The 26,185-nt window shown below is 51.0% G+C and overlaps 1 protein-coding gene across 5 annotated transcripts in view; it reads left to right on the top strand.

Annotated features, from left to right (window-relative positions):
* LOC119978544 (methyltransferase-like protein 27) overlaps positions 1 to 26,185 on the top strand; it is a 75,657-nt gene that overhangs the window by 13,549 nt on the left and 35,923 nt on the right. Inside the window, exons 1-2 of one of the 5 annotated variants that reach the window (XM_038820268.1) lie at positions 1,036 to 1,197; positions 22,593 to 22,719. In XM_038820268.1, coding sequence (XP_038676196.1) covers positions 22,594 to 22,719 — 126 coding nt within the window. In that variant the 5' untranslated portion in view covers positions 1,036 to 1,197; position 22,593. Of the gene's footprint in view, positions 1 to 1,035; positions 1,372 to 7,273; positions 7,414 to 22,590; positions 22,720 to 26,185 lie in introns of those variants that run through there. The other 4 variants (XM_038820267.1, XM_038820266.1, XM_038820270.1 and 1 more) reach the window with 4 other exon arrangements.

The following is a 26,185-nucleotide window of genomic DNA, read 5'->3' as shown; positions in this document are numbered from 1 at the left end:
CAGTGACCCAGGGCCGGGATTCGAACCCGGGTCCTCAGCGCCGTAGGCAGCAATGCTAACCACTGTGCCACCGTGCTGCCCTAACGTTCCTACAGAATTAAAATAAAATATTGGGGCTTCTGTCCAGTATCCGAGCTACTGTTGGGGTCTGGTCTGGGATTGTAATACTTCATCCATTATAAAATAAATTTATAAAATTATTTTTTTTTTAAAACAGCAATAAATTAATATCATAAAATTCTAATTTTAAGAAGAAGTTTCTTAAGGAACTGCCCAGCACCTTCAGGGGCGAATTAGACGCCAGAGTGGTTTACGCCCCACCGGCCAGCGTGGAAGGGGCTTGGCGCCACGTCAACCGGCGATGAACGGCCTCCGGCAGCTGGCGTGAGTTGGCGCATGTGCTGGAGTGCCAACGTATGCTGGCGTAATCTCAGTGCAGGGTATTTCATCTCCGCGTCGGCCATCGCTGACTTTTAAACCAGCAGACATGGAGGAATAGAGTGCTCCCATGGCACAGGCCCTGATCGCGGGCCAGATTCCCCCTCCCCCCCACGCCCCGAGGGCCCCGGAGCCCGCCCGCAGAGCCAGGTCCCACCGGTAAGTACCTGCTCTAGTTTACGCCAGCGGGACAAACCGAAAACAGGCGGCCACTCAGCCCATCGTGGGCCGGAGAATCGCGGGGGGAGGGGGGGGGGAGGGGGCACTGCCAGCGGCCGCCGACCAGCGCGCCGCAATTCCCACCCCCGCCAAATCTCTGGCGTCGGAGAATTCAGCTGCCGCCCCCCACCCCAAGTGTATTTATTGATTTGAAATGATTTTGCTGTTTGTTTTTGTTGAAACCTTCTGCCCTGGATGTCAATGGTGGCTACTTTCACCAGTCTCTGGTCTTTGATTTATATAATTTGTACGTTTTCATTCAAAAAATGCACTAGTTGAGCAGACCAGTCTAAACCAACTGACATCAATGCTTCAAGCTAATTAGTTTGCGTCAAATGCCTTCAGTGCACCAGATTCTCTACTTGCTTCACAAAGGAGGTATTCAGGCTGGTGCAATTTGGGCATCTTTCCAGATACTATTACTCAATTTATTCTAAAATCCAGCTCCCACACCCCCGGAGGCAAAGTCTGTGGCTTGTCAACATCTGAACAGCTTGTTAGAATTCGACATTAGAAACCCTGATGCTGTTGGAGAAGCAGGTAAACCAAAACACAAGTTCCTTCTCCTTTGGACACAAATGATTCAGCAGGACTTCATGGAACTGAGTAAATGGGAAAATTGTACGGAATACTTGGCGATCACTATTTCGGACCATGCCCCACATTGGGTGGACCTGCAGTCTGTGGGGAGAATTACCAACGGCCGCAATGGAGGTTAGACATAGGATTGCTGTCGGAGGAGGGGATATGTGAGAGACTGCGGAAGTGTATGCAAAATTACCTGCAGGTAAACGATACGGGGGAGGTTTTAGCAGCGACCCTGTGGGAGGCGCTAAAGGCAGTAGTGAGAGGGGAGCTGATCTCAATTTGGGCTCACAGGGTTAGGGCGGACAGGGCAGAAATGGATAGATTGGTTAGGGAGATTTACCGGATAGACGAGGAGCATGCGTTGTCCCCGGGGGAGGACCTACTCAGGGAGAGACGGAGACTGCAGGCAGAACTGGGGGTGCAACCACGAGTAGAGCCACAGAACAACTTCGGAAGGCAATGGGAGTGGTGTATGAGCATGGGGAAAAGGCTAGCAGATTGCTAGTGCAGCAACTCAGAAGAAGGGAGGCGGCCAGGGAAATAAGTAGGGTGGTGGACGGGTAGGGGAGCAGAGTGGAGGACCCGCCAGGACTGAATAAGGTGTTTCAGGACTTTTATTGTGAACTGTACACTTCAGGACCCCCGGAGGAGCCGGAGGAGATGAAATGGTTCCTGGACGGACTAACCTTCCAAACGTGGGCAGGGGACTAGTGGATGGGCTGGGGGCCACGATTAGAGTGGAGGAAGTACTGGGGGCCTAAATGCCATGCAGTCGGGTAAAGCCCCGGGGCCGGATGGATACCCAGTAGAGTTTTACAGAAAGTTCTCAGAGATAGTGGGGCCGGTGCTGACCAGGGTTTTTAATGAGGCGAGGGACCGAGGGACCCTACCTCCGATGATGTTGCAGGCCACCATCTCGCTGATATTAAAGCGGGACAAGGACCCAGAAGCCTGCGGGTCATACATGCCAATGTCCCTGATTAATGTGGATGCCAAGCTCCTGGCCAAGGTACTGGCGATTAGAATTGAGGACTGCGTACCAGAGGTGATTGGGGACGATCAAACAGGTTTGTTAAAGGCAGATGGCTGACAGCCAACTTGAAAAGATTGCTGAATGTGATTATGATGCCCCCCGACGGGCAAGGAGGTGGAGGTAGTGGTGGCAATGGACGCTGAGAAGGCCTTTGACCAGGTGGAGTAGGACTATTTGTGGGAGGTACTCGGACGGTTTGGGTTTGGTGAGGGACTGGTTAATTGGGTCAGACTACTGTACCAGGCCCCAAATGCCAGCGTAAGGACAAACAGGACATTGTCAGACTATTTCAGACGACATTGCGGGACCAGACGGGAATGCCCACTCTCTCCGTTGCTGTTCGCGCTGGCCATAGAATCGTTGGTGATTGCTCTGAGAGCTGCAAAGGGGTGGAAGGGAATCACTGGGGGGGGGGAGGGGTGAGGGGGGAGGGGTGGGGTGGGGGGGGGTTGGAGCACAAGGTCTCTCTCTATGCGGACAACCTGCTCCTGTACGTGTCAGACCCGCTGGTCGGGATGGACAATATACTGGAAACATTGAGGAAGTTCGGCCGGTTCTCAGGTTACAAATTAAATGACCAAAAGTGAGATGTTTGTAGTGCAGGCAAGGGGCCAGGAGAATAGGTTGAAGGAGCTGCCATTTAGGCTGGTTCAGGAAAGTTTCCAATACTTGGGGATACAGGTGGCACGAGACTGGGGCAGGTTACATAAGTTAAATTTGACAAGAGCGGTGGAACAAATGAAAAGGGAGTTTCGGAGATGGGATGCACTCCCGCTATCACTTGTGGAGAGGGTGCAGATGGTAAAGGTGACAATCCTCTCAAGAATCCTGTTCGTTTTTCAGTGCCTCCCGATCTTTATCCCGCGGTCCTTCCTCTAAAGTGAGAAGAGTGGGCGATATGTTCCTGGAGGGGAGATTTGCGAGCTTGAGGGCTTTGGAGGAGGAATTTGGGCTGGTAAGGGGAAATGACTTTGGGTATTTACAGTGCGCGACTTTATACGCAGACAGGTCCCATCCTTTCCATGCCTCCCGCCAATAGGGATCCAAGACAGAATAGTCTCTAGAGGAGAAGGAGGAGAGGGTAGAGTCTCAGATATTTACAAGGCGCTCATGTAGGGGGAAGAGTCCCAGATGGAGGAACTGAAACTCAAATGGGAGGAGGAGCTTGGCGGGGAGATGGAGAACGGGGTAGGGCGGAAGACCTGAGTAGGGTAAACTCAACCGCAACATGGGCCAGGCTCAGCCTGATTCAGTTTAAGATCGTTCACCGGGCCCACATGACGGTGGTACGGATGAGCAAATTCTTTGGGACAGAGGACAAGTGCGCTAGATGCGCGGGAGGACCAGCAAACCACATTCACATGTTTTGGGCATGCCCTAAGCTTAGGGGGTACTGGGAGGGATTTGCGGGCGTCATGTCCCGGGTTCTGAAAACAAGGGTGGTGATGAGTCCAGAGGTGACAATTGTCGGCGTTTCGGAAGACCTGGGAATCCAGGAGGAGAAAGAAGCCGATGTTCTGGCCTTTGCTTCCCTGCTAGCCCAGCAACAAATACTGCTGGCTTGGGGGGACTCAAAACCCCCGAAGACTGAACTATGGCTTTCGGACATGTCGAGTTTTCTGGGTATGGAAAAAATCAAGTTCGTCTTGAGGGGATCTGTACTGGGGTTCGCCCGAAGGTGGCAACCATTCATCGACTTCTTCGCAGGAGATTGAATGTCAGCAATGGGGGAAGAGGGGGGGAAGGGGGAGAGAAGAGTAGAGTAGGAGGGACATAGAGGCGGGTAGTCTTTATGGGAGAGGAGAGGTTATGTGCACTATGGTTTGTTTGAAGTGTTGGTTTTCTGTTGATGTTTGCATATTTCTGTAATCTGTAACTGTTTACAATGCCAATACCTCAATAAAATTGTTTGTTAAAAAAAATGGGAAAATTGGGGGCAGTGGCGGGGTGGGGGGGGGGGGGGGGGGGGGCACCAGTGAACAAGACTATGATGGGTTGACGATCCAACGATTCTCTTGTAAAGAGGTTATTCCTCAGTTATCTTTCAAATTAATGATTCTCTTATATTTGAGTCCATTGTAATTTGCGGAACTCGCTGCCTCATAGTACGGTGGGATCTGAGTCATTAAATGGATTCAAAAAGAAAATGGGCGGGATTTTCCCGTACCTGCTGGGCCGGGGGGTACCGGCGAGATGGAGTGGCGTGAACCACTCCAGCATCGGCCCGCCCCAAAGGTGCGGAATCCTCCGCGCCTTCAGGGGCTAGGCCGGCGCCGGAGTGGTTTGCACCCCGCCGGCTGGCGTGAAAGGCCTTTGGCGCCATGTCAGCCAGGGCCGAAGGGACTCCGCCGGCCAGCGAGAGTCCGCGCATGCGCGGGAGCATCAGCGGCTGCTGACATCATCCCCGCGCATGCACGGGGAGAGTTCAGCTACGCATCGGCCATCACGGAGCCTGACACGGCCGATGCGTCGGAAAAGAGTGCCCCCACAACACAGGCCCGCCCGCGGATCAATGGGCCCCCGTTGCAGGCCAGGCCACCGTGGGGGCAGTCCCCAGGGCCAGATCACCCCACGCCCACCCCAGGACCCAGGAGCCCGCCGGTAAGGGGCCTAGTCTGATCCACGCCGGCGGGACCGGCGAAAAACCAGCAGGACTTGGACCCATCGTGGGCCAGAGAATTCGAGCATCCCCGGGGCCCATTCTCCGAGGCGGGCGGCGGGATTCACGCCTTGCAGACTTTCGGAGGGCCAGAGAATTCGGAGGACGGCGGGGGCAGGATTCACGCCGACCCCCGGCGATTCTCCGACCCGGTGGGGGATCGGAGAATCCCACCCAATAAATACTTTTCTGATTTTAAAAAAAGGTATAGAGGGATATGGGGAACAGGTGGTGAGGTGGTTTTGAGACCAGGAAAGCTCAGCCATGATCTGATTGATGGAGCAGGATCAAATCTCCGAATTTCCTACTTCTGCTCCTAATTCCTATGTTCCTAATTCACACTGATGTGTCCTCACACTGACGTGAATGGTAATGGGGATGGAAACCTGATAAAAAGATAGAAATTTATTGTAACAACCTTCCCAATATCAAACATTGGGGTTTCTGTTTTGCCGGGAAGTGAGGGGAGGGTGCAATCATGATGGGAAATCCCCACTGGAGTAAGTCACATTTTTGGTCTCCCGTGATATTTTGCACACCCAGCATCATTCACGGCCATCGCAACCAGCAGTACAAAGGAGCCACAAGGTGTTTCATTTGTGGTTGAGAATGAAGAATGAAAGGCCACCTAAACTACCACTTTGGAATGAAAACACACCCGTAACAATTGCTATTCCCACAACAAGCTTTATTATTCTTTTGTTTAAAACTTGTAAGAGCGCACTATTCTTGTGTATGTGTTTGTGTATGGGGGTTTTGAGTGACTTTTCGACTTTTGGGGAGTATGTGTGAATAAATAATCCTCTTTATTTAAACCCACAAAAGCTTGCTGCTGTTATTTACACCGACCACATGCAGTACGAGCTTCCCAGGTGCCAGAGTGAATCCACCCTGCTGGAGCTCCTTAGACCAACATATAAAGCCGACCCAAGCAGGGCATGATGCTGTTGGTTGTCCCAACAGGAATTGGATTGAGAGAGAGTTATTGCCGTGAGCAGAGTATTGTGCATAGTTCAATAAATCCTTGTTCCACTATTGTTGGCTTCCTCAAGTTACCAAACTCATGAAATGAGTTCAGCATGTCTGAATTTCGAGATTGTTATGTGCAGTTTAGGGATCTTCTCATCTAAAGGGCTTTGACCATTTGAAGGGAGATCACAGCAGAGGCAGGCTCTTATTCTAGGACATGTAATAGCAATGGATGTGAAGAAGATTCCATAGTGGAACATGTTTTTAGTGGAAAAAGAAAATTGAGGGGGAACATGATCCAAATGTTCTGGGAATGAGATCCAATGAATTCTGTGTCATCAGTTGAGTCAGTAAACATGTACTTGGCAGTTGCAGCTGAGATAATCCACTGGGACCGTTGCAGCCTGAGTGTTTGGGAAAACCCAGCCCTGGCATTTACAGGGTTAAATACTGCAATTAAACAAAGTCCAATTTTCTCAAATAGCTAACGTTCTAATCAGATCAGACTCCTGCTTTCTGCCATTACCCAAGGTGTTTTTCAATCTTATCAGCGTAACAAATGAACTGTTTCCTGTGGTTGCTGCGTGAGTTACCATAGCGCAGAAAGAGTGTCCAGGTCGGAGGAAAACAGGCTAGAAATGTGGTTGTATTTCAGCGCTGTATGGTTAGGAGATAGATAGTGCTCACTCCCACCAAGAGTGTAAACCCCAAAGGGTATGTTGCCTACCCAGTTTCAAGGTACCTTACGATGGCTGGAGTGGAGCTCAGAAAGGGAGGGGGTAAATCCAGTTGTCTGAGCCATTTATTTATTCATTTGACGAATGCAAATTCCCGAAGGCAAGAATTTCTTCCAGTTCTGCTGTATTGAGTGCGGATAGGCCTCCGCGGAGTATGTGGATTGGACATTCTTCTATGATGGGATGCACAGTTTCCTCTCTCCCACCGGCACATTGGGAACTGGCACTAATGTCCAATGTATGGAGGCTGATCAAGCAGGCAGTTGTTTGATACCAGCAATTCCCATTCATTTGACCAGGTGGAATTTGCGTTGATGTCCAATGTGGGAGGGTTTTCCCAGATCAACCTTCTTGATGGGATTCGTACCTTGTGTGGGCTGAATGGATCAGCATGAAGTGGCAGGTGAGGGTTATTGTGAACCTTTTCTATAATTTTATGGGCTGTTGCAAGTCAGCAGATACGTGGACGAGTGAGGTTAGCCAGGGCAGCGTGCCACGGGAGTGATGTTGAACGTAATGTCCCAGTAATGATATGCATTGTAGCATCCAGCTGTCAATCTGTGTGTGCGCATTGATCTTGACCAAACAGGGGTGCAGTATTCTGCTGCAGAGTGTGCGAGTGCCAGTGCTGAGGTTTAGAGGGTGATGGTAACAGCATCCCACATTGAGCCGGCTAGTTTGGCAATCAAGTTGTTTCTGGATTTGACCTTGGCTGCAGTTGTTTTTCGATGTTCCCGGAAGGTCAGTGTCCTACCTAAGGTTACTCCGAGGTATGTTTGAGTTGGTTGCTGTTTTAACTTGTAGCCATTCATTTGGATGTTAAGCTCTCCACTGGTTTTTGCACTGTAAGGATGGTTTAAGCTGGATTCTGTTTTTGCAGGTTTTGGCTTGAGTCACCATGTGTTGAGGTTTTTGTTTAAGTTTTGACAAGTCCTCGTTTAGGTTCCAAGTTGGGGGCTTGAGTTACGAAGCAGATGTCGTCGGCATACATGAATTTCCGGGGGTGGGGTAGTTTTTGAAAGATCATTTATGTACAACTTGTCTTTTCCATGTACTTGTTGCCTGTCCCAGTGTGAACTTTGAACGTTTTATTGCTCAATGGAAAGCAATGGATCAGCATTCACGTTGCTTCCTTTTTGGACACTAAGGGCAATTTATTATTTTTTTTTCCATCTTTTTATTGGCATTTCCCATATTTATAAGCAGTTGTATATATGCACATCACATTTTTCTCGCCCGCGCTAATTTCCTTTATTATACAGAGAGGTTTAGTTTATCCTTTGTTTAACTGACCCTACGTGTATTTCATTGCCCTCTGGGTTAGTCTATGGTTCATCCCCCTTCCCCGTCGGTATAGGAACAGATCAGGAGAATTAGCACATGGCTAAAGGGCTGGTGTGGGATAGAAGGATTACTTTTAATAGAATATAGAAAGAATAGAATTGAATAGAATCCCTACAGTGCAGAAGGGGCAGATGAATACAGTTTGGAACACTTCCCTGGCACGAAGATCCTGCACACGGATGCTTTAAGCTGCCTCCCCTTCTCCACAAGGCCGCCAACATTTTCTCTTGCCATTGTAGTTGTTGCTGTAAGTTAACTTAATAGTTAAGACATGGCCCCCTTATGGGGGGAGTCAACTCAGTCACCTCGACTGTACTGTGGGTCACTGAAGAGCCCCTCCAGTGACAAACAGGAGTAGGATCATCGTCCAATAGAGGTGGCAGAAGGGGATTCTGGGAGAAGTCAACTCAGTCACCTCGACTGTACTGTGGATAGCCGAAGAATTGTTTCAAAGAGCGGTTAAGCCCAAAACACGACATTAGTGTTTCCCTCCCTCCCTCGTCCTCTAACCAAAAAAAAAGGCACAGTGAGGAGGACAAGCAAGGGTAAAGAAGGATATCACGGTCAGCAGATTAATTCTGGGAGAAGTCAATTCAGTCACCTCGACCAGCTGGTAGATGATTGTCCGGTGACTAGTAAGTAGTTTTTCCTTTCATTTTTCTCTTTTTCTCTTGGCATTGGAGTTATTATTGTAAGTTAACATGGATTGGATTTGTTTATTGTCACGTGTACCAAGGTACAGTGAAATGTATTTTTCGGCGAGCAGCTTAATGGATCATTAAGTACATTAAAAGAAAAGGAAATTAGGGCAGCACGGTAGCATGGTGGTTAGCATAAATGCTTCACAGCTCCAGGGTCCCAGGTTCGATTCCCGGCTGGGTCACTGTCTGTGCGGAGTCTGCACGTCCTCCCCGTGTGTGCGTGGGTTTCCTCCGGGTGCTCCGGTTTCCTCCCACAGTCCAAAGATGTGCAGGTTAGGTGGATTGGCCATGCTAAATTGCCGGTAGTGTCCTAAAAAGTAAGGTTAAGGGGGGGGGGTTGTTGGGTTACGGGTATAGGGTGGATACGTGGGTTTGAGTAGTGTGATCATTGCTCGGCACAACATCGAGGGCCGAAGGGCCTGTTCTGTGCTGTACTGTTCTATGTCTATGAAATAAAAGAAAATACATAATACACAAGGTATACAATGTAACTAAACACCAGCATCGGGTGAAGCATACAGGGGTGTAGTGTCAATGAGGTCAGGCCATAAAAGGGTCATTTAGGAGTCTGGTAACAGCGGGGAAGAAGCTGTTTTTGAGTCTGTTTGTGTGTGTCCTCAGACTTTTGTATCTCCTGCCCGATGGAAGAAGTTGGAAGAGTGAGTAAGCCGGGTGGGAGGGGTCTTTGATTATGCTATTATGCTGCCCATTTCCCCCAGGCAGCAAGATGTGTAGATGGAGTCAATGGATGGGAGGCAGGTTTGTGTGATGGACTGGGCAGTGTTCACGACTCTCTGAAGTTCCTTGCAGTCCTGGGCCGAGCAGTTGCCATACCAGGCTGTGATGTAGCCAGAAAGGATGCATTCTGTGGTGCATCTGGAAAAGTTGGTAAGAGTCAATGTGGACATGCTGAATTTCCTTAGTTTCCTGAGGAAGTGTAGGCGCTGTTTTGCTTTCTGGTGGTAGCGTCAACGTGGGTGGACCAGGACAGATTTTTGGAGATGTGTACACCTAGGAACTTGAAACTGCTAACCATCTCCACCTCGGCCCTGTTGATGCTGACAGGGGTGTGTCCAGTACTTTGCTTTCTGAAGTCAATGACCAACACTTTAGTTTTGCTTAGTTGAGGGATAGATTGTTGTCGCTGCACCACTCCACTAGGTTCTCTATCTCCCTCCTGTATTCTGACTCGTCGTTATTCGAGATCCAGCCCACTTTGGTCGTATTGTCAGGAAACTTGTAGATGGAGTTGGAACCAAATTTTGCCATGCAGCCGTGTGTGTACAGGGAGTACAGTAGGGGGCTAAGTATGCAGCCTTGTGGGTCCCAGGTATTGAGTACTATTGTGGAGGAGGTGTTGTTTATTCTTACTGATTGTGGTCTGTGGGTTAGAAAGTCAAGGATCCAGTTGCAGAGTGAGGAGCCAAATCCTGGGTTTTGGAGCTTTGATATGAGCTTGGCTGGGATTATGGTGTTGAAGATGGAGCTGTAGTCAGTAAATAGGAGTCTGATGTAGGAGTCCTTGTTGTCGAGATGCTCCAGGGATGAGTGTAGGGCCAGGGAAATGGTGTCTGCTTTGGACCGGTTGTGGAAGTCTGAATTGCAGTGGATCAAGGCGTTCTGGGAGTATGGAGGTCATGCGCTTCATGACCAATCTCTTGAAGCACTTCATTACGACTGAAGTCAGGGGCACCAGACAGAGGAAGAGTAGAAAGGCAGTGCAGCGGTCCCCTGCGGTCATCTCCCTCCAAAACAGGTATACTGATTTGGATACTGTTGGGGGAAATGGCTCACCAGGGGAAGGCAGCAGTAGCCAGGTTCATGGCACCGTAGGAGGGAAGGAAAAAGAGTGGTAGAGCTATAGTCATATTGGATGTGATTGTAAGGGGAGTAGACAGGGTTTTTGCGGATGCAAACAAGTCTCCAGGAAGGTAGGTTGCCTTCCGGGTGCAAGGATCTTGGATGTCTCAGAGCGGCTGCAGGACATTCTAAAGGGGGAGTGTGAACAGCCAACTGCCGTGATGCATATTGGCACTAAAAATATAGGTAAAAAAATAGGATGAGGTCCTACATGCTGAATTTAGGGAGTTAGGAGGTGAACTAAAAAGTAGGACTTCGAAGTTAGTAATCTGGGGATTGCTACCAGTGCCACGTGCCAGTCAGAATAGGAATGACAGGATAGACAGGATGAATGCGTGGATTGAGAGATGGTGCAGGAGGGAGGGATTCACATTTTTGGGACATTGGAACCGGTTCTGGGAGAGGTGGGACCATTAAAAATCAGACGGTCTACACCTGGGTAGGACTGGAACCAATTGCCTCGGGGGGGGGGGGGGGGGGGTTGTTTGCTAGTGCTGTTGGAGATGGTTTAAACTAATGTGGCAGGGGGATGGGAAACAATGCAGGAAGTCAGAGGTTAATAAAGAGGAGACAGAAACAAAATCTAGTAAGGAGAAAAGTGGAAGGCAGAGAAACAGATTGTACTGCCTACTATGGCAGGGTGGTGTAAACCAGAACAGTAGGTCAGCAGGAGAAATACCTGAGGGAGAGATATAGACTAAGGCCAATAAGATTAAGAGGAAGAGCAGGCAGGGAGTGGTTGGTCAACTCAGCGTGGTTGTTGGGCTGAAGTGCATTGGTTTCATTGCGAGGAGTATTTCAGGTAAGACAGATGAACTTCAAGCTTGATTAGTACGTGAAATTATGATGTTGTTGCGATTACAGAAACGTGGTTGAAAGAGGGACAGGATGGCAACTAAACATTCCAGGATTTAGATGCTTCAGGTAGGATAGAGGGGAATGCAAAAGGGGCGGGGAATTGCATTATTGGTTAAGGAGAATATCACAGCTGTGCCGAGGGAGGACACCTTGGAGGGTTTAGGCAGCGAGGCAATCTGGTAGAGCCCAGGAATAGAAAGAGTGCTGTCACAATGTTGGGAGTTTACAACAGACCTCCTAACAGCCAGCGGGAGATAGAGATCTTGGTAAGATGCATAAACAATAGGATTGTTGTGATGGGTGATTTTAACTTTCCCTATATTGACTGGGACACACTTACTGCTAGAGGCATGGATGGAGCAGAATTTGTAAGGAGTGTCCAGGAGGGTTTCTTGAAAGAATATGTAAATAGCCCAACTCGGGAAGGAGCTGGGGATTGAGCCCAGCCAGGCGATCAAATTTTCAGTAGGAATTCATCTCGGGAACGTTATCATAATTCTGTAAGTTTTAAGCTGCTTATGGATAAGGACAAGAGTGGTCCTCAGGTGAAGGTGCTAGACTGGTGGAAGGCGAATTACAACAGCATTAGGCAGGATCTGGAGAGTGTTGACTGGACGAGGCTGTTTGAGGGAAAGTCAACATCTGGCATGTGGGAGACATTCAAATGTCAGTTGATTAGAATTCAGGACCGGCATGTACCTGTGAGGACGAAAGATAAGGATGTCAAGTATAGGGAACCCTGGGTAATGAGGGATATTATGAACCTTGTCAAAAAGAAAAAGGAAGCATTCATAAGGACTAAGGTGTTGGGCATCTTAAAAAGCATTAAAGTAGTTAAGTCCCCAGGGCCTGATGGGATCTACGTCAGAATACTGAGGGAGGCAAGGGAGGAAATTTTTGGGGTCTTGACAGTAATCTTTGTATCCTCATTGGCTACAGGTGACGTTCCAGAGGACTGGAGAGTAGCCAATGTTGTTCCATTGTTTAAGAAGGGCAGCAGGGATAATCCAGGAAATTATGGGCCGGTGAGCTTTACGTCAGTGGTCGGGAAATTATTGGAAAAGATTCTTAGAGACAGGACTTACTCACATTTGGAAATAAATGGACTTATTAGCGATGGACAGCTTGATCTTGTGAAGGGAAAGTCGTGCCTCACTAATTTGATTGAGTTTTTCGAGGAAGTGACAAAGATGATAGATGAGGGGAAGGCAGTAGATGTTGTATACATGGACTTCAGTAGGCCTTTGACAATGTATGTCATGGTAGACTTGATATAAAAGGTATGTCATGGTAGACATGGTATAAAAGGTGAAGTCACACGGGATCAGAGGAGAGCTGGCAAGTTGGATACAGAACTGGCTTGGACACAGAAGACAGAGGGTAGCAGCAGAAGGGTGCTTTTCTGAATGGAAGGTTGTGACTAGAAGCATTCTACAGGGGGCAGTTCTGGGACCTTTGTTGTTCGCAGTGTATATAAATGATTTGGAAGAAAATGTAGCTGAGGGCAGCATGGTGACGCGGTGGGTTGGCACTGCTGCCTCATGGCGCCGAGGTCCCAGGTTCGATCCCGGCTCTGGGTCACTGTCCATGTGGAGTTTGCACATTCTCCCCGTGTTTGCATGGGTTTCACCCCCACAACACAAAGATGTGCAGGGTAGGTGAATTTGCCACGCTATATTGCCCCTTAATTGGAAAAAAAAGAATTGGGCACTCTAAATTTAAAAAAAAAGAAAATGTAGGTGGTTTGACTAGTAAGTTCGCAGATGACACAAAAATTGGTGGAGTCATGGACAGTGAAGAGGATTGTCAGAGGATACAGCATGATATAAACTGGTTGGAGTCTTGGGCGGAGAAAAGGCAGATGGAGTTTAATCTGGACAATGTGAAGTAATGCACTTTGGAAGGTCCAATGCATGTAGTTTACATAATAAATGAAAGAACTTTTGCAAGTATTGATAGGCAGAGGGATCTGGGCATGCATGTCCACCGATCATTGAAAGTGGCAACGCATGTGGATAAGGTGGTCAAGATGGCATACGGCATGCTGGCCTTCATCGGTCGGGGCATAAAATACAAAAATTAACAAGTCATGTTGCAGCTGTACAGGACCTTAGTTAGGCCTTATTTGCAACACTGTGTACAATTCTAGTCACCACACTACCAGAAGGATGTGGATGCTTTAGAGAGGGTACAGATGCGATTTATGAGAATATCACCTTGTATGGAGAGTAGCTATGCTATGCTTAACAGGAAAGGCTACACTGTGTAAAAACCCTGGCCTGGGTGCAGGTCAAGGAGGGTAACCATTTGGGGACATGGAAGTTTAGTTGTATATCCGAACAAATCCTTTTTGCTGTATCTTCCCGTGCGTCCTCTGAGTGTTTGTTTCACATCTGTGGGATTTTACACCATGTGCTTATGTACCGGGTATGGCTATAACCAGTGAAGAGTTTTGGGGTGAATGTATAGTATGAAGTAATTCACCAGTGTATTAGTATCATGTTCTGCCATTGTGTTACAGCTATGCTATTTTGTTGACCTTGTGGGCTCCATTTATGGGCCATTGTGTGGCATCACCCACAGGGGGATATGTTGGGGCATGAACGGGCTCTGCCCATGGCTCCTCCCCTTGAAAGGAAGTATAAAGAGCAGTTGACCTGTAGGCGGGTCACAGTATTGTACTAGTCGCAGACAGGCTCTGTTCTAAGCTGATTGAAACCTCGGTTTACTTCTACTCGTGTCTTTGAGTGAATTAATGGTTGCATCCATTTAATCAACTTAAACACAACGAAGGAATCAGCCCTCAAACCTGATCGACTGGAACCCGATCCGCAGGCTGTGGAGACGAAAGATATTTTTGTGCACTGGCTTCGATGCTTCAAGGCCTATCTTGCTGCCTCTTCAACGCCTTCCATCACCGATGAACAGAAGCTGAGCCTCCTCCATGCATGGGTGAGCCATTGCATTTCTGTTCAGCTCGACGAGGCCTCCTCCTATGCAGATGCCCTCGCAATACTCAAAAGCCTCTACGTACGGCCCGTGAACAAGGTCTACGAGCAACACATCTTCACCACTCGCCGCCAGCGCCCCGGGGACTCGCTAGATGACTACCAACGTGACCTCAAAACCCTCGCACACGCAACTGTAATTACCAGGCCGTTACGGCCACTCAGCACATGGAACTCACCGTTCGAGACGTCTACGAAGCAGGGGTCCGGTCGAATTATGTGAGACAGCGCCTACTCAAAAAAGGGGCCCAGGACCTGGACGACACGGTAAAGTTAGCCACCTCTCTGGAGGTTGCATTTCAGAGCCTTACTGCGTTCCCATCTGACCACGCGACCCCCTCGTGGGCCCCCAACCAAAGACTAGCCCAGGCCAGTGCTGCGCAGCTGCCCGCCCATCATGGGGGACTACCCTGTTATTTTTGCGGCCAGTCTCAACACCCCTGACAGCACTGCCCAGCCCGCAACGCAAACTGCAGCAGCTGCGGGAGAAAAGGACAATTCGCCAAAGTCTGCCTGGCCAGGTCTAAGAACTCTAACTCACAGACCTGATCCTCAGACTCACAGGCCCGCAGACCCCACAGTGTGGCGTGTCTGCCGACTCCACCCCCTGCAGATGCCTCAGCCTCGTGCTATCCGTGGGGGCAGCCATCTTCCAGTCCTCACAGCATGTGCGACTCACGGGGGGCGCCATCTGGGCCATCCTCCCCCACGCGGCCGGCCACGTGCGATCCATGGGGGCCGCCATCTTGGACGCCATATTCCTCACCACCCACCATGCTCGACCAACGGGGGCAGCCATCTTGGCCGCCATCTGCTACGCCGCTCGACGCATATGATCAATATGGACAGTCATCGCGGGGCCACCCCAGCACCTCCGACCACGCCGCTGGCTACCCGCAGCTCAGCGTGGTCACCCTGGACCAGTCGTGACCCAAGCACCACCAGAGCTCATGATGGCCGTCCGGGTTAACAGGCACGAGACACCTTGCCTCTTCGACTCCGGAAGCACAGAGAGCTTCATTCACCCGGACATGGTATGAAACTGCTCGCTCCCAATTTTCCCAGCGCAACAAACCATCTCCCTCGCCTCTGGGTCGCACTCGGTGCAAATCCAAGGGAGCACTACTGCTACCCTAGCAATATAGGGCACAGAGTACACTAACTTTAAATTATATGTGCCCCCGAACCTCTGCGCCCTTCTCCTATTGGGACTCGACTTCCAATGTGACCTCAGGAGCCTAACCCTGAAGTTCGGGCCTTGAAGTTCGGGGGGGCCCTGCCCCCACTCACCATATGCAACCTCGCGACCCTAAAAGTCGACCGTCCCCCTCTCTTCGCAAACCTCACCGCCGACTGCAAGCCAGTCGCCAGTAGCAGCAGGAGGTATAGTCTGCAGGACAGGACGTTCATTAGGTCCGAGGTCCAGCGTCTCTTGCGGGAGGGTGTCATCGCGGCCAGCAATAGCCCCTGGAAAGCTCAGGGGAAAAGTTCCGTATGGTGGTTGATTACAGCCAAACCATTAACCGATTTACGCAACTCGATGCGTACCTCCTTCCCCGGATTGCAAACATGGTAAACCAGATTGCACGTGGATCTGAAGTCTTCATACCACCAACTCCCAATCTGCCCTGAGGACCGCCACTACACGGCTTTTGAGGCAGACGGCCGCCTTTTCCATTTCCTCCAGATCCCCTTTGCCATCACGAATGGGGTTTCGGTGTTCCAAAAAACAATGGACCAAATGGTGGACCAGTACGGACTGTGGGCCACATTTCCGTACTTGGACAATGTCACCATCTGCGGCCATGATCAGCAGGACCACGACGCCAACCTCCACCGATTTCTCCAAACTGCCCAAACCCTCAATCTCACCTATAACAAGGAGAAATGCGTTTTCCGCACAACCAGACTAGCCATACTCGGCTACGTCGTGGAGAACGGGGTCCTAGGGCCCGACTCTGACCGTATACGCCCCCTCCTGCAACTGCACAGCCCCGTCACCATATCCCGCCCAACCTTCCATGTCCAACGCCCCTGCCCCTATATGGCTCCCGCGCTCCCTCCCACCCACCACACCGGTCCACAGGAATGAAGCTCCAGAAGAGACGCCCCCGGAGTCCACGCCTGTGCCCCCACCGGCCCCACGTCCGATGCCAGCACGGATGAGCCCGACACCCGGACTAGCAACAACGTCAGAGCTTCAGCGATCGCAGCGCACAATCCGTGCGCCGGACCGGCTGAACTTATGAGCCCGTCACCCCCGCCAGACTTCATTTTTTTAACAGTGGGTGAACGTGGTGAATGTATAGTACTAGTAATTCACCAGAGTATTAGTATCATGTTCTGCCATTGTGTTACAGCTATGTTATGTTGTTGACCTTGTGGGCTCCACCTATGGGCCATTGTGTGGCTCTATCCACAGGGGGATATTTTGGGGCATGTACGGGCTCCGCCCTTGGCTCCTCCGCCTTGAAAGGAAGTATAAAGAGCAGTTGACCTGTAGGCGGGTCACAGTATTGTACCAGTCGCAGGCAGGCACTGTTCTAAGCTGATTAAAACCATGGTTTACTTCACTCGTGTCTTTGAGTAAATTGATGGTCGCATCAAGTTTTTCCCATTATTCCCATTGACTTCAATTTTACCTCTTCATGCTACACCTGCTGCCTTGATGTCAAGAGCAGTCATTCTCACCTCACCTGTGGAATTCAGCTCTTTTGCCTTTGTTTGAACCAAGGCTGCAATGAGGTGAGGATGCCACAGTCAATAATACCTTCCATCACTTTACTGATGGAAGCCATGATGTGGCGATGCTGGCATTGGACTGGGATGGGCACAGTAAGAAGTCTTACAAAACCAGTTTAAAGTCCAACAGGTGTGTTTCGAATCACTAGCTTTCAGAGCACAGACTCACCTGAGGAAGGAGCTGCACTCCGAAAGCAAGTGATTCGAAACAAACGTGTTGGACTTTAACCTGATGTTGTAAGACTTCTTTCTGATGATAGACAGTAGACTGATGAGGTGGTAATTTGCCAGGTTATATTTATCTTGCTTCTTGTGGCCAGGTATTACCTGAGCAATTTTTCGCATTGTTAGGTTAAATCCAATGTTGTCAACTGTACTGGAACGTCTTGACTAAGGGCGTGACTAATTCTGAGGCACCAGTCTTCAGCACAACAGTCGGGGTGTTAGTGAGGCAGGGACTCTTTGCAGTATCCAGCATGGGCAGCTGTTTCTCAATGTCATGTCGAGAGTTTCTAATTGACTGGAGGTTTTTCATGGTGGATTGCTCAGAAGGAGAATGAATTGTATTATTCATTTGGCACTTCAGTCATCAGTGGGAATAGAGATGTCCTTGGAGCCTCCTCCTCCCATTTGTTGTTTAATTATCACAATTGTATAGTTCTGGAGTCAAGTGGTATTTTGCATCTGTTTTCGTTAGAACGGCAGAAGTGGGTGTGAGCACACAACAGTATGTCAAAATGACAAGGAATTGTGGGTAATCTTTGGAGACTGCAGGATGACCTTTGACTCGATCCACCATGAAGAGCTATGAAAACCTCTGAGTGACCTGCATCGAGAACACACTGCGACCTTGAAGATGAAGACGCCAGTGAGGAGCTATGTGTGGTGGCCTGGAATTGATGGTGACATTGAGAGCATTGTAAAATGTTGCCTGGCATGCCAAGAACTCCAGAAGCTACCTGATGTGACCATCAATTCACTAGACACACGATGGGAAGTAAACTGTGGTTTTAATAGTCTTACAACTGAGCCAGCCTGCGACCAGAGGAACTGAGAGCAGGCTTACGGCTGCAGCACTTTATACTTCCGGTTAGTGGGAGGAGCCATGGGCAGAGCCATGGGCAGAGCCAAGGGTGTAGCCCAGAACAAGCTCCTCATCTCCCCCTATGGGCAGAGCCGCGCAACGGCTCACATACAGAGCCCACAAGGACATAATACAGCGCAATGCAATACAGTGTGAATTACAATGCAGTATAATTCACCACATTCACCCCCTGTAAAAAAAATCAAGTCCGGCGGGGGTGACGGGTCTACAAATTGAGTCGGTCCGGTGGCCGAGTCGGCCTTTGGGATCGACGGAGCACCGGGGTTGCATCCTCTTCGGGTGGCTGGGTGGTGACGATCGGTGTGGGTATGATGGTGGGCTCCGGGGGTGTTTCGGCCCGAGCTTCATACCTGACCGGTGCGACGGGCGATGGGGGGGCGCAGGAAACCTATAGGCGCGGGGGTGCCGAGCATGGGCAGGGAACCTATAGGCGCGGGGGTGCCGAGCATGGGCAGGGAACCTATAGGCGCGGGGGCACCAAGCGTGGGCAGGGAACCTATAGGCACGGGGGCGCAGGGCGTGGGGGATTGGGTGGGGTGTAGTGAGAGGGGTACCTCGGCGGTGGTGGTGGATCCTGCAGGCGCCAGGTCCCGGAGGGAAACGGTGTCCTGACAGCCGTCGAGGTATTTAACGAAGGTGTATTGGGGGTTTGAATGAAGTAGCAGCACTCTCTCTACTAGCGGATCTGTTTTGTGTGTCCAGACGTGCTTCTGGAGGAGAACCGGACCCGGTGTCCTCAACCAGGATGGGAGCGAAACCCCCGTGGTAGAGCCCCTAGAGAAAACAAATAGTCGTTTGTGAGGGGTCTGGTTGGTGGCGGTGCACAGGAGGGACCTAATTGCATGGAGCGCGTCGGGGAGGACCTCCTGCCAATGGGAGGTCGGGAGATTCCTGGACCAGAGGGTCAGTAGGACGGTCTTCCAGACCGTCGCATTCTCCCTCTCCATCTGGCCGTTCCCCCTGGGATTATAGCTGGTAGTCCTGCTCGAGGCGATGCCCTCGTCGAGCAGGTACTGACGCAGCTCATCGTTCATAAAGGACGAACCCCTGTCGCTGTGTACGTAGCTGGGAAAACCGAACAGGGTGAAGACACTGTGCAGGGCTCTGATGACTGTGTGGGTGATCATATCGGGACACGGGATGGCAAACAGGAAGCGGGAGAATTCGTCGATGACGTTCAGAAAGTACACATTTCGATTGGTCGAGGTGAGTAGCCCTTTGAAATCGATGCTCAAGCGTTCAAAGGGCCGGGAAGCCTTTACCAGGTGGGCCTTGTCTGGTCTATAGAAGTGCGGTTTGCACTCCGCGCAGATCGGGCAATCCCTGGTGATGGCTTTTACCTCCTCGGTGGAGAAAGGCAGATTTCGGGCTTTGACGTAGTGGGCGAGCGGGGTGACCCCCAGGTGGCAGAGGTCATTGTGGATAGCCTTTAGGCAGTTGTCTTGCGCGCTGGCGTACGTGCCGCGGGACAAGGCATCTGGGGGCTCGTTGAGCTTCCCCGGTCGATACATAATATCGTAATTATAGGTGGAGAGTTCGATCCTCCACGGCAAGATTTTATCATTTTTAATTTTGTCCCTTTGCGAGTTGTCAAACATGAAGGCAACCGATCTTTGGTCGGTGATGAGGGTAAACCTCCTACCTGCGAGGTAGTGCCTCCAGTGCTGTACGGCTTCCACAATGGCTTGAGCTTCCTTTTCGACCGAGGAATGCCGAAGTTCCGAAGTGGAGAGGGTTTGAGAGAAGAAGGCGACCGGTCTCCCTGCCTGATTCAGAGTGGCTGCGAGAGCGACCTCTGAGGCATCGCTCTCTACCTGGAAGGGGACGAATTCATCCAACGCCCGCATGCGGCTTTGGCGATGTCCTCCTTGATGCAGTTGAAGGCCTGGCGGGCCTCGGCTGACAGCGGAAAGAGTGTGGTCTTAAATAGTGGGCGGGCTTTGCGACCGCCGATTCTTCCGAGCGGGGTGTGGGAGAATTGCGGAGGGCGCCAGGGGGTCATGAAATTAGTCGGGGGCCCCTACCACGATTCTCCCACGTGACGTGGGGAGCGGAGAATCGCGCCCTACCTCTGTCAGACTCGCTCCATCCCTGGGAATGGCCAGGGTAACCCTGGGTGCATCTGCAGACCAACTTCGCCGGGTCTTTCACAGGGTCCATGTTTCTGGTCCTCATAGATGCCCACTCCAAGTGGCTGGACATGCACCAGATGCCCACCATCGCCTCGATAACTACCTTGCAGAACAGCACTCCTTGAGTACCCACGGGGTATCGGAAGTACTGGTGAAATGGGGTAAGGCACATCTGGACTGCTCTGTACCACCCATCCTCAGATGGTTTGGCAGAGCGGGCAGTTCAAATATTCAAACAAGCCATGAGGAATCAGAATATGGGCTTCTTTGATACAAGGCTATCAAAGGTTCCTAGTCCATTATTGGACCATGCCTCATTTCACAACAGGGGGAGCACTGGCAAAGATGTAAATAGGTCGACACCTACGAACCTGCCTGGAGTCTGACATTTCCAAGTCGAGGCGGGAAAGTAGAGACAATGCAGGACTTCCAAAAGACGTACCATGACCACCGGATGCCTGAGAGAGGCTTGAAACCAGGAGACACCGTCATGTCCGTAATTTCGGTGACGGTGTCCACTGGGTCCCTGGAGTTGTGCTGGAGAGAACAGGGTCCCATTTCATACATGGCTAGAACCTGAGAAAAGAGCATATGAAAATAAGTGGACCACCTCAAGGGCAGGGAACCTGCCTCAGAGGAAACCATGCCAGGCAAATCAGTGCCTCCACCGCCCCCATACTGCCACACTGTGAAGAGGCACAACACACTGTGGTCCAGTATCCCCAGACTGACAGGGCAACAATGATATAGCCTTGAACACCGACATGGAAGCATCAGCACTTATGGACGATGCCGTGACCGGGGCCGAGCTTCCAATAGTGACTCTCCATCATTCATCACATAAAAGGCAATCAATGACTTGATACACCCCCATTCCCAGCCCCATCGCTGGTGAAGGCACAGCCACACGCAAAGTAGTGAAGCAGGCCCCTGTTGGCCACTAGAGGGAATTCCATAGATTCACAACCCTTTGGGTGAAGAAGTTCCTCCTAAACTCAGTCCTAAATCTACTTCCCCTTATTTTGAGGCTATACCCCCTAGTTCTGCTTTCACCCGCCAGTGGAAGCAACCTGCCCGCATCTATCCTATCTATTCCTTTCATAATTTTATTTTTTTCTATAAGATCCCCCCCCGCATCCTTCGAATTTCCAACAAGTACAGTCCTAGTCTACTCAACCTCTCCTCGTAATCCAGCCCCCTCAGCTCTGGAATTAACCTCGTGAATCTCCTCTGCACACCCTGCAGTGCCAGTACGTCCTTTCTCAGGTAAGGAGACCAAAACTGAACACAATACTCCAGGTGTGGCCTCACTAACACCTTATACAATTGCAGCATAATGTCCCTAGTCTTAAACTCCATCCCTCTTGCAGTGAAGGACAAAACTCTGTTCACCTTCTTAATCACCTGTTGTACCAGCGAACCAACTTTTTGCGACTCATGCACTAGCACACCCAGGTCTCTCTGCATAGCAGCTTGTTTTAATATTTTATCATTTAAATAGTAATCCCTTTTGCTGTTATTCCTACCAAAATGGATAACCTCACATTTGTCAACATTGTATTCCATCTGCCAGACCCTGGTCCATTCACTTAACCTATCAAAATCCCTCTGCAGACTTCCAGTATCCTCTGCACTTTTTGCTTTACCACTCATCTTAGTGCCATCTGCAAACTTGGACACATTGCCCTTGGTCCCCAACTCCGAATCATCTCTGTAAATTGTGAACAATTGTGGGCCCAACACTGATCCCTGAGGGACACCACTAGCTACTGATTGTCAGCCGGAGAAACACCCATTAATCCCCACTCTTTGCTTCCTATTAGTTAACCAATCCATGACAGACAACTGGAAAATTCCATGATAAATCCCTACACAAACAGTTTCAATTTGAAGTGTTAAGTTAAAAGTGTTATATAAGATCATGCCAATGGGATATATGTTTTTGTGGACAGGAGATGGGGGTCTCTACTGATTTTGAATCAAATGTAGTACCCAGCCTATAATTTTATTATCTGTAATTAACTCAGTGCTGGACTGTTCACAAAGACGATCAGAAACATATGTAACTAACTGAATATTCACAACATTTCTTCAGAGATTTGAAAGTGAGGGGTATGATATGAACACAAGTTGCTATGAATATTCTCAATTCTTTTCGACTTCGACCAGTTGTTACTCACTGGAGATCTTTCCTCGCAGAATGACAGAGGCTGGTCGAGATACAGATGCAGATATTTCCATCCGGAACTTGCTCACAGTGTACAACATCAACCAACCCGATAAGAAAATCACATTTTATAACACTTGGGCAAAAAGATATGAGAAGGTAATATTGCCCTTTCAAATCCACACTTTTCAAATATTAATCCTCACAAACAAAAAGGGTTTTAACACGATAAGTGAGCAGTGGGTTTGTGACCACCAGATGGGCATAATGCATGTCTGTGTCCGATACCTGAGCAGTGTGCACGGCTCCTTCATCCTGGAGCATTCGACCATTCCTGGCCTCTTTGAGGCACCCCCCCCCCCGGCTGGGGAGGGTTGGCTCCGGTGTAACAGGGGTTATCCGCTGCAGTTGTGGCTGATGACGTCTATCCGGAGGCCACAGACAGATGCGGAGATCCACTACAATGACACCCATGCCGTGACCAGGGGTGTGATCACATCCTGAAGATGTGATTCATACCGCTCTGTAGGCAGCGCCGGCCCTAGGGTTGCTGGCGCCCCGGGCAAGCTGAACTTCGGCGCCCTTCGGGCCGAGGGGGGGGCGGGGCCGAGGGGGGGCGGGGCCGAGGGGGGGCGAGGGGGGGCGGGGCCGGGGGCCGGGGCGGGGCCTAGGGGGGGGCCGAGGCGGGGGGGGGCGGGGAGGAGGCGGGGGGGGGCCGAGGTGGGGGGGGCGGGGCCGAGGCGGGGGGGGGTGGGACGGACGGACGGAGGGGGCGGAACGGACGGACGGAGGGGGGGGGACGGAGGGGGGGGACGGGACGGAGGGAGGGCGGCCGCCCTGGGGAGGGCGGCCGCCGCGCATGCGCTGGTTGGCACCGGCCCAACTGCGCATGCGCGGGACCCGAGTCTCTGGCGCCCCCTCGCACATGGCGCCCCGGGCGATTGCCCGAGTTGCCGGTACCTTGGGCTGGCCCTGTCTGTAGGGGCCCTCCAGTATAGCGCTGGGAGGGTCGCCCACATCGTGGCGGCCTTTTGCATCCTCTAGAACATTGCGCAGCAGAGGGGTGACATGCTGGAGGAAGAGGATGAATGTCAGTCCTTGTCTGATGAAGAGGATGTGGGGCAGGGCATGGTGCCTCGGCAGGTGCAGGATGCTGCACAATGTGTACACCAGGGTCAACGCGCTTCGGTCACTCTGATCGCCTCCAGGTTCACCGACTTGGGAGGGGGGGTGGACACTGGACAAGCGCATGGACAACACATCCCACTCCACCCCCTCCCCCTGCTGGACACCCCCCAACTGCACCCCTTCCATGATACATACTTACCACACTACGGGATGGAGACTCTGGATTGGCAATAAAACTGGGTCTGGTCCATGGGATGGAGGATGATGACAACCCAATCTACGATGAGCTATGGTGCTCCGCATCGTATGCCAAAGTCTGATTCCTACCCACAGTAGCTGTTCACTGTCCACTGTTCACCTGGGTGATCCCTGCATGCAAGCGAGCCATTCCATCACATGGACCCATCGATTCCTGGAGGAGCGGAGTTGGCGACTGTGGGGGGGGGGGCGGTGGAGGGGCGGTGATGTGTGTTTGGAAGAGTGCAGGGGGTGGAGGTGGAGCAGGGGTCGTGGAGCTGTGGGTGTGAGGGTGGCGTGGGGGTGGTGGTGGAGGGGGTGACGCACATGGGGAACTGCAACTCAGGGGTGCCTCACTTTTCCGTCTGATGCCGACCTACACCCCGGAAATTTCCCTTTCCTCGGACCTGCCGACCATGTCCAGGGCCCTCTGCACTACTGTGGTGAGGGGCCGCAGGTCTGGAGGTCCCCCTCCAGTCTTCTGCTCCCAGCAGTTATGAGTGGCCTTCTCCTGGGGAGGAGGGGGAGTCAGAAAATGTACAGTGTTAGACAGTCCAACCCACGCAGCCCATGGAGTGGGTGGTTGGTGGCTTGAGTGCCCGGCCATGGCGGCCGGTTTGAGTGCCAGCATGTGGTGCAGGGTGGGGATTGAGCCACCTTCCGGGTTAGGGGTACAGGTATGTGGGATGGGGGTTAGTGCCAGGGACATAGTGCTGTATATTCACCCTGGCTGCCCTGAGGAGGTCACGCAGTTTTTTCCGGCACTGCAGACCGGTCCGGATGGCGTTACCCACGGCGCTGACTAATTCTGCCACCTGCATCCAGGCCCGGCAAACGGCGATAGCTTGGAGCCCCTGTTCCACCCCAGGGTACAGGGTCACCTGCCTCTGCAGCATGGCTTCTAGCAGCATCTCCAGTTGGAAGTTGGTGAAACGCAGGGCCACGTACCTTGCTGCCATCTTGTTGGCTGGGATGGTGTGTGTGGGCAGTGCAATGTGTATATGCGGCTGCAGCTTGTCAGCCTCCTGGGTGTTAATCATGGACCCGGTGAATCCGGCACTGTTTCTAATTGGAATCAATTGTGTTCCACATGGCGCCAGTGCCAGCCCCTTAATCGATCCAGGTGCGGCACCAGTTTTGCTGCCATAGAAGTCCATGAATCCTGCCCGGCATCAACACTAATTCTCAGGAACAGAGAATCCAGCCGTGTGTCTATGTGTGTGAGCCTGTGTGAGGTAAAAATGTTCGTTTAAAAGGCAGTAAAAGTGTCAGTCAGTCTTACCCTTTAAAGTATCAATAACAAAAAACGCAAACCATTGAAACCACTTAAGCTTGTGTACGTACACATAGTGAAATTGACAGCAGAGATCAGAGAGACTGAGCTGTCAACAAATCAATGCTTTCCCTGAGGTTCAAGTGAACATAGACATAGAACATACAGTGCAGAAGGAGGCCATTCGGCCCATCGGGTCTGCAGCGACCCACTTAAACCCTTACTTCCACCCTATCCCACTAACCCAATAACCTCTCCTAACCTTTTTGGACACTAAGGGGAATTTAGCGTGGCCAATCAACCTAATGTGCACGTCTTTGGACTGTGGGAGGAAACCGGAGCACCCGGAGGAAACCCATGCAGACATGGGGAAAACGCGCAGACTCCGCACAGACAGTGATCCAGCAGGGAATCGAACCTGGGACCCTGTGAAGCCACAGCACTAACCACTATGCTACCATGCTGCCCTATGTGGTTTAATGAGCATAATGGATGTCTGGGCCCTCAGTCCAGATGATAAATGATACAGTTTGCAAATGTGTTGCTTTAACAAGGTGCAACTCTCACGTTTTTTGTGCAGAATTGCAACGTTGAGTAAAGCAACCATTAAAAGAAAGCACAGTTAGAAAAGAATGTGCTTATCTGTCTATCTGAATATAAGGGGCAGCAGGGTAGCATGGTGGTTAGCATAAATGCTTCACAGCTCCAGGGTCCCAGGTTCGATTCCCGGCTGGGTCACTGTCTGTGTGGAGTCTGCACGTCCTCCCCCTGTGTGCGTGGGTTTCCTCCGGGTGCTCCGGTTTCCTCCCACAGTCCAAAGATGTGCGGGTTAGGTGGATTGGCCATGCTAAATTGCCCGTAGTGTCCTAATAAATGTAAGGTTAAGGGGGGGGGGTTGTTGGGTTACGGGTATAGGGTGGATATGTGGGTTTGAGTAGGGTGATCATGGCTCGGCACAACATTGAGGGCCGAAGGGCCTGTTCTGTG

The sequence above is a fragment of the Scyliorhinus canicula genome, chromosome 15 (genome assembly GCF_902713615.1).
Source record: "Scyliorhinus canicula chromosome 15, sScyCan1.1, whole genome shotgun sequence".
NCBI lineage: Eukaryota > Metazoa > Chordata > Chondrichthyes > Carcharhiniformes > Scyliorhinidae > Scyliorhinus > Scyliorhinus canicula.
The sequence above is the reverse complement of the archived record's forward strand: the minus strand, read 5'-3'. Positions and strand labels throughout refer to the sequence as shown.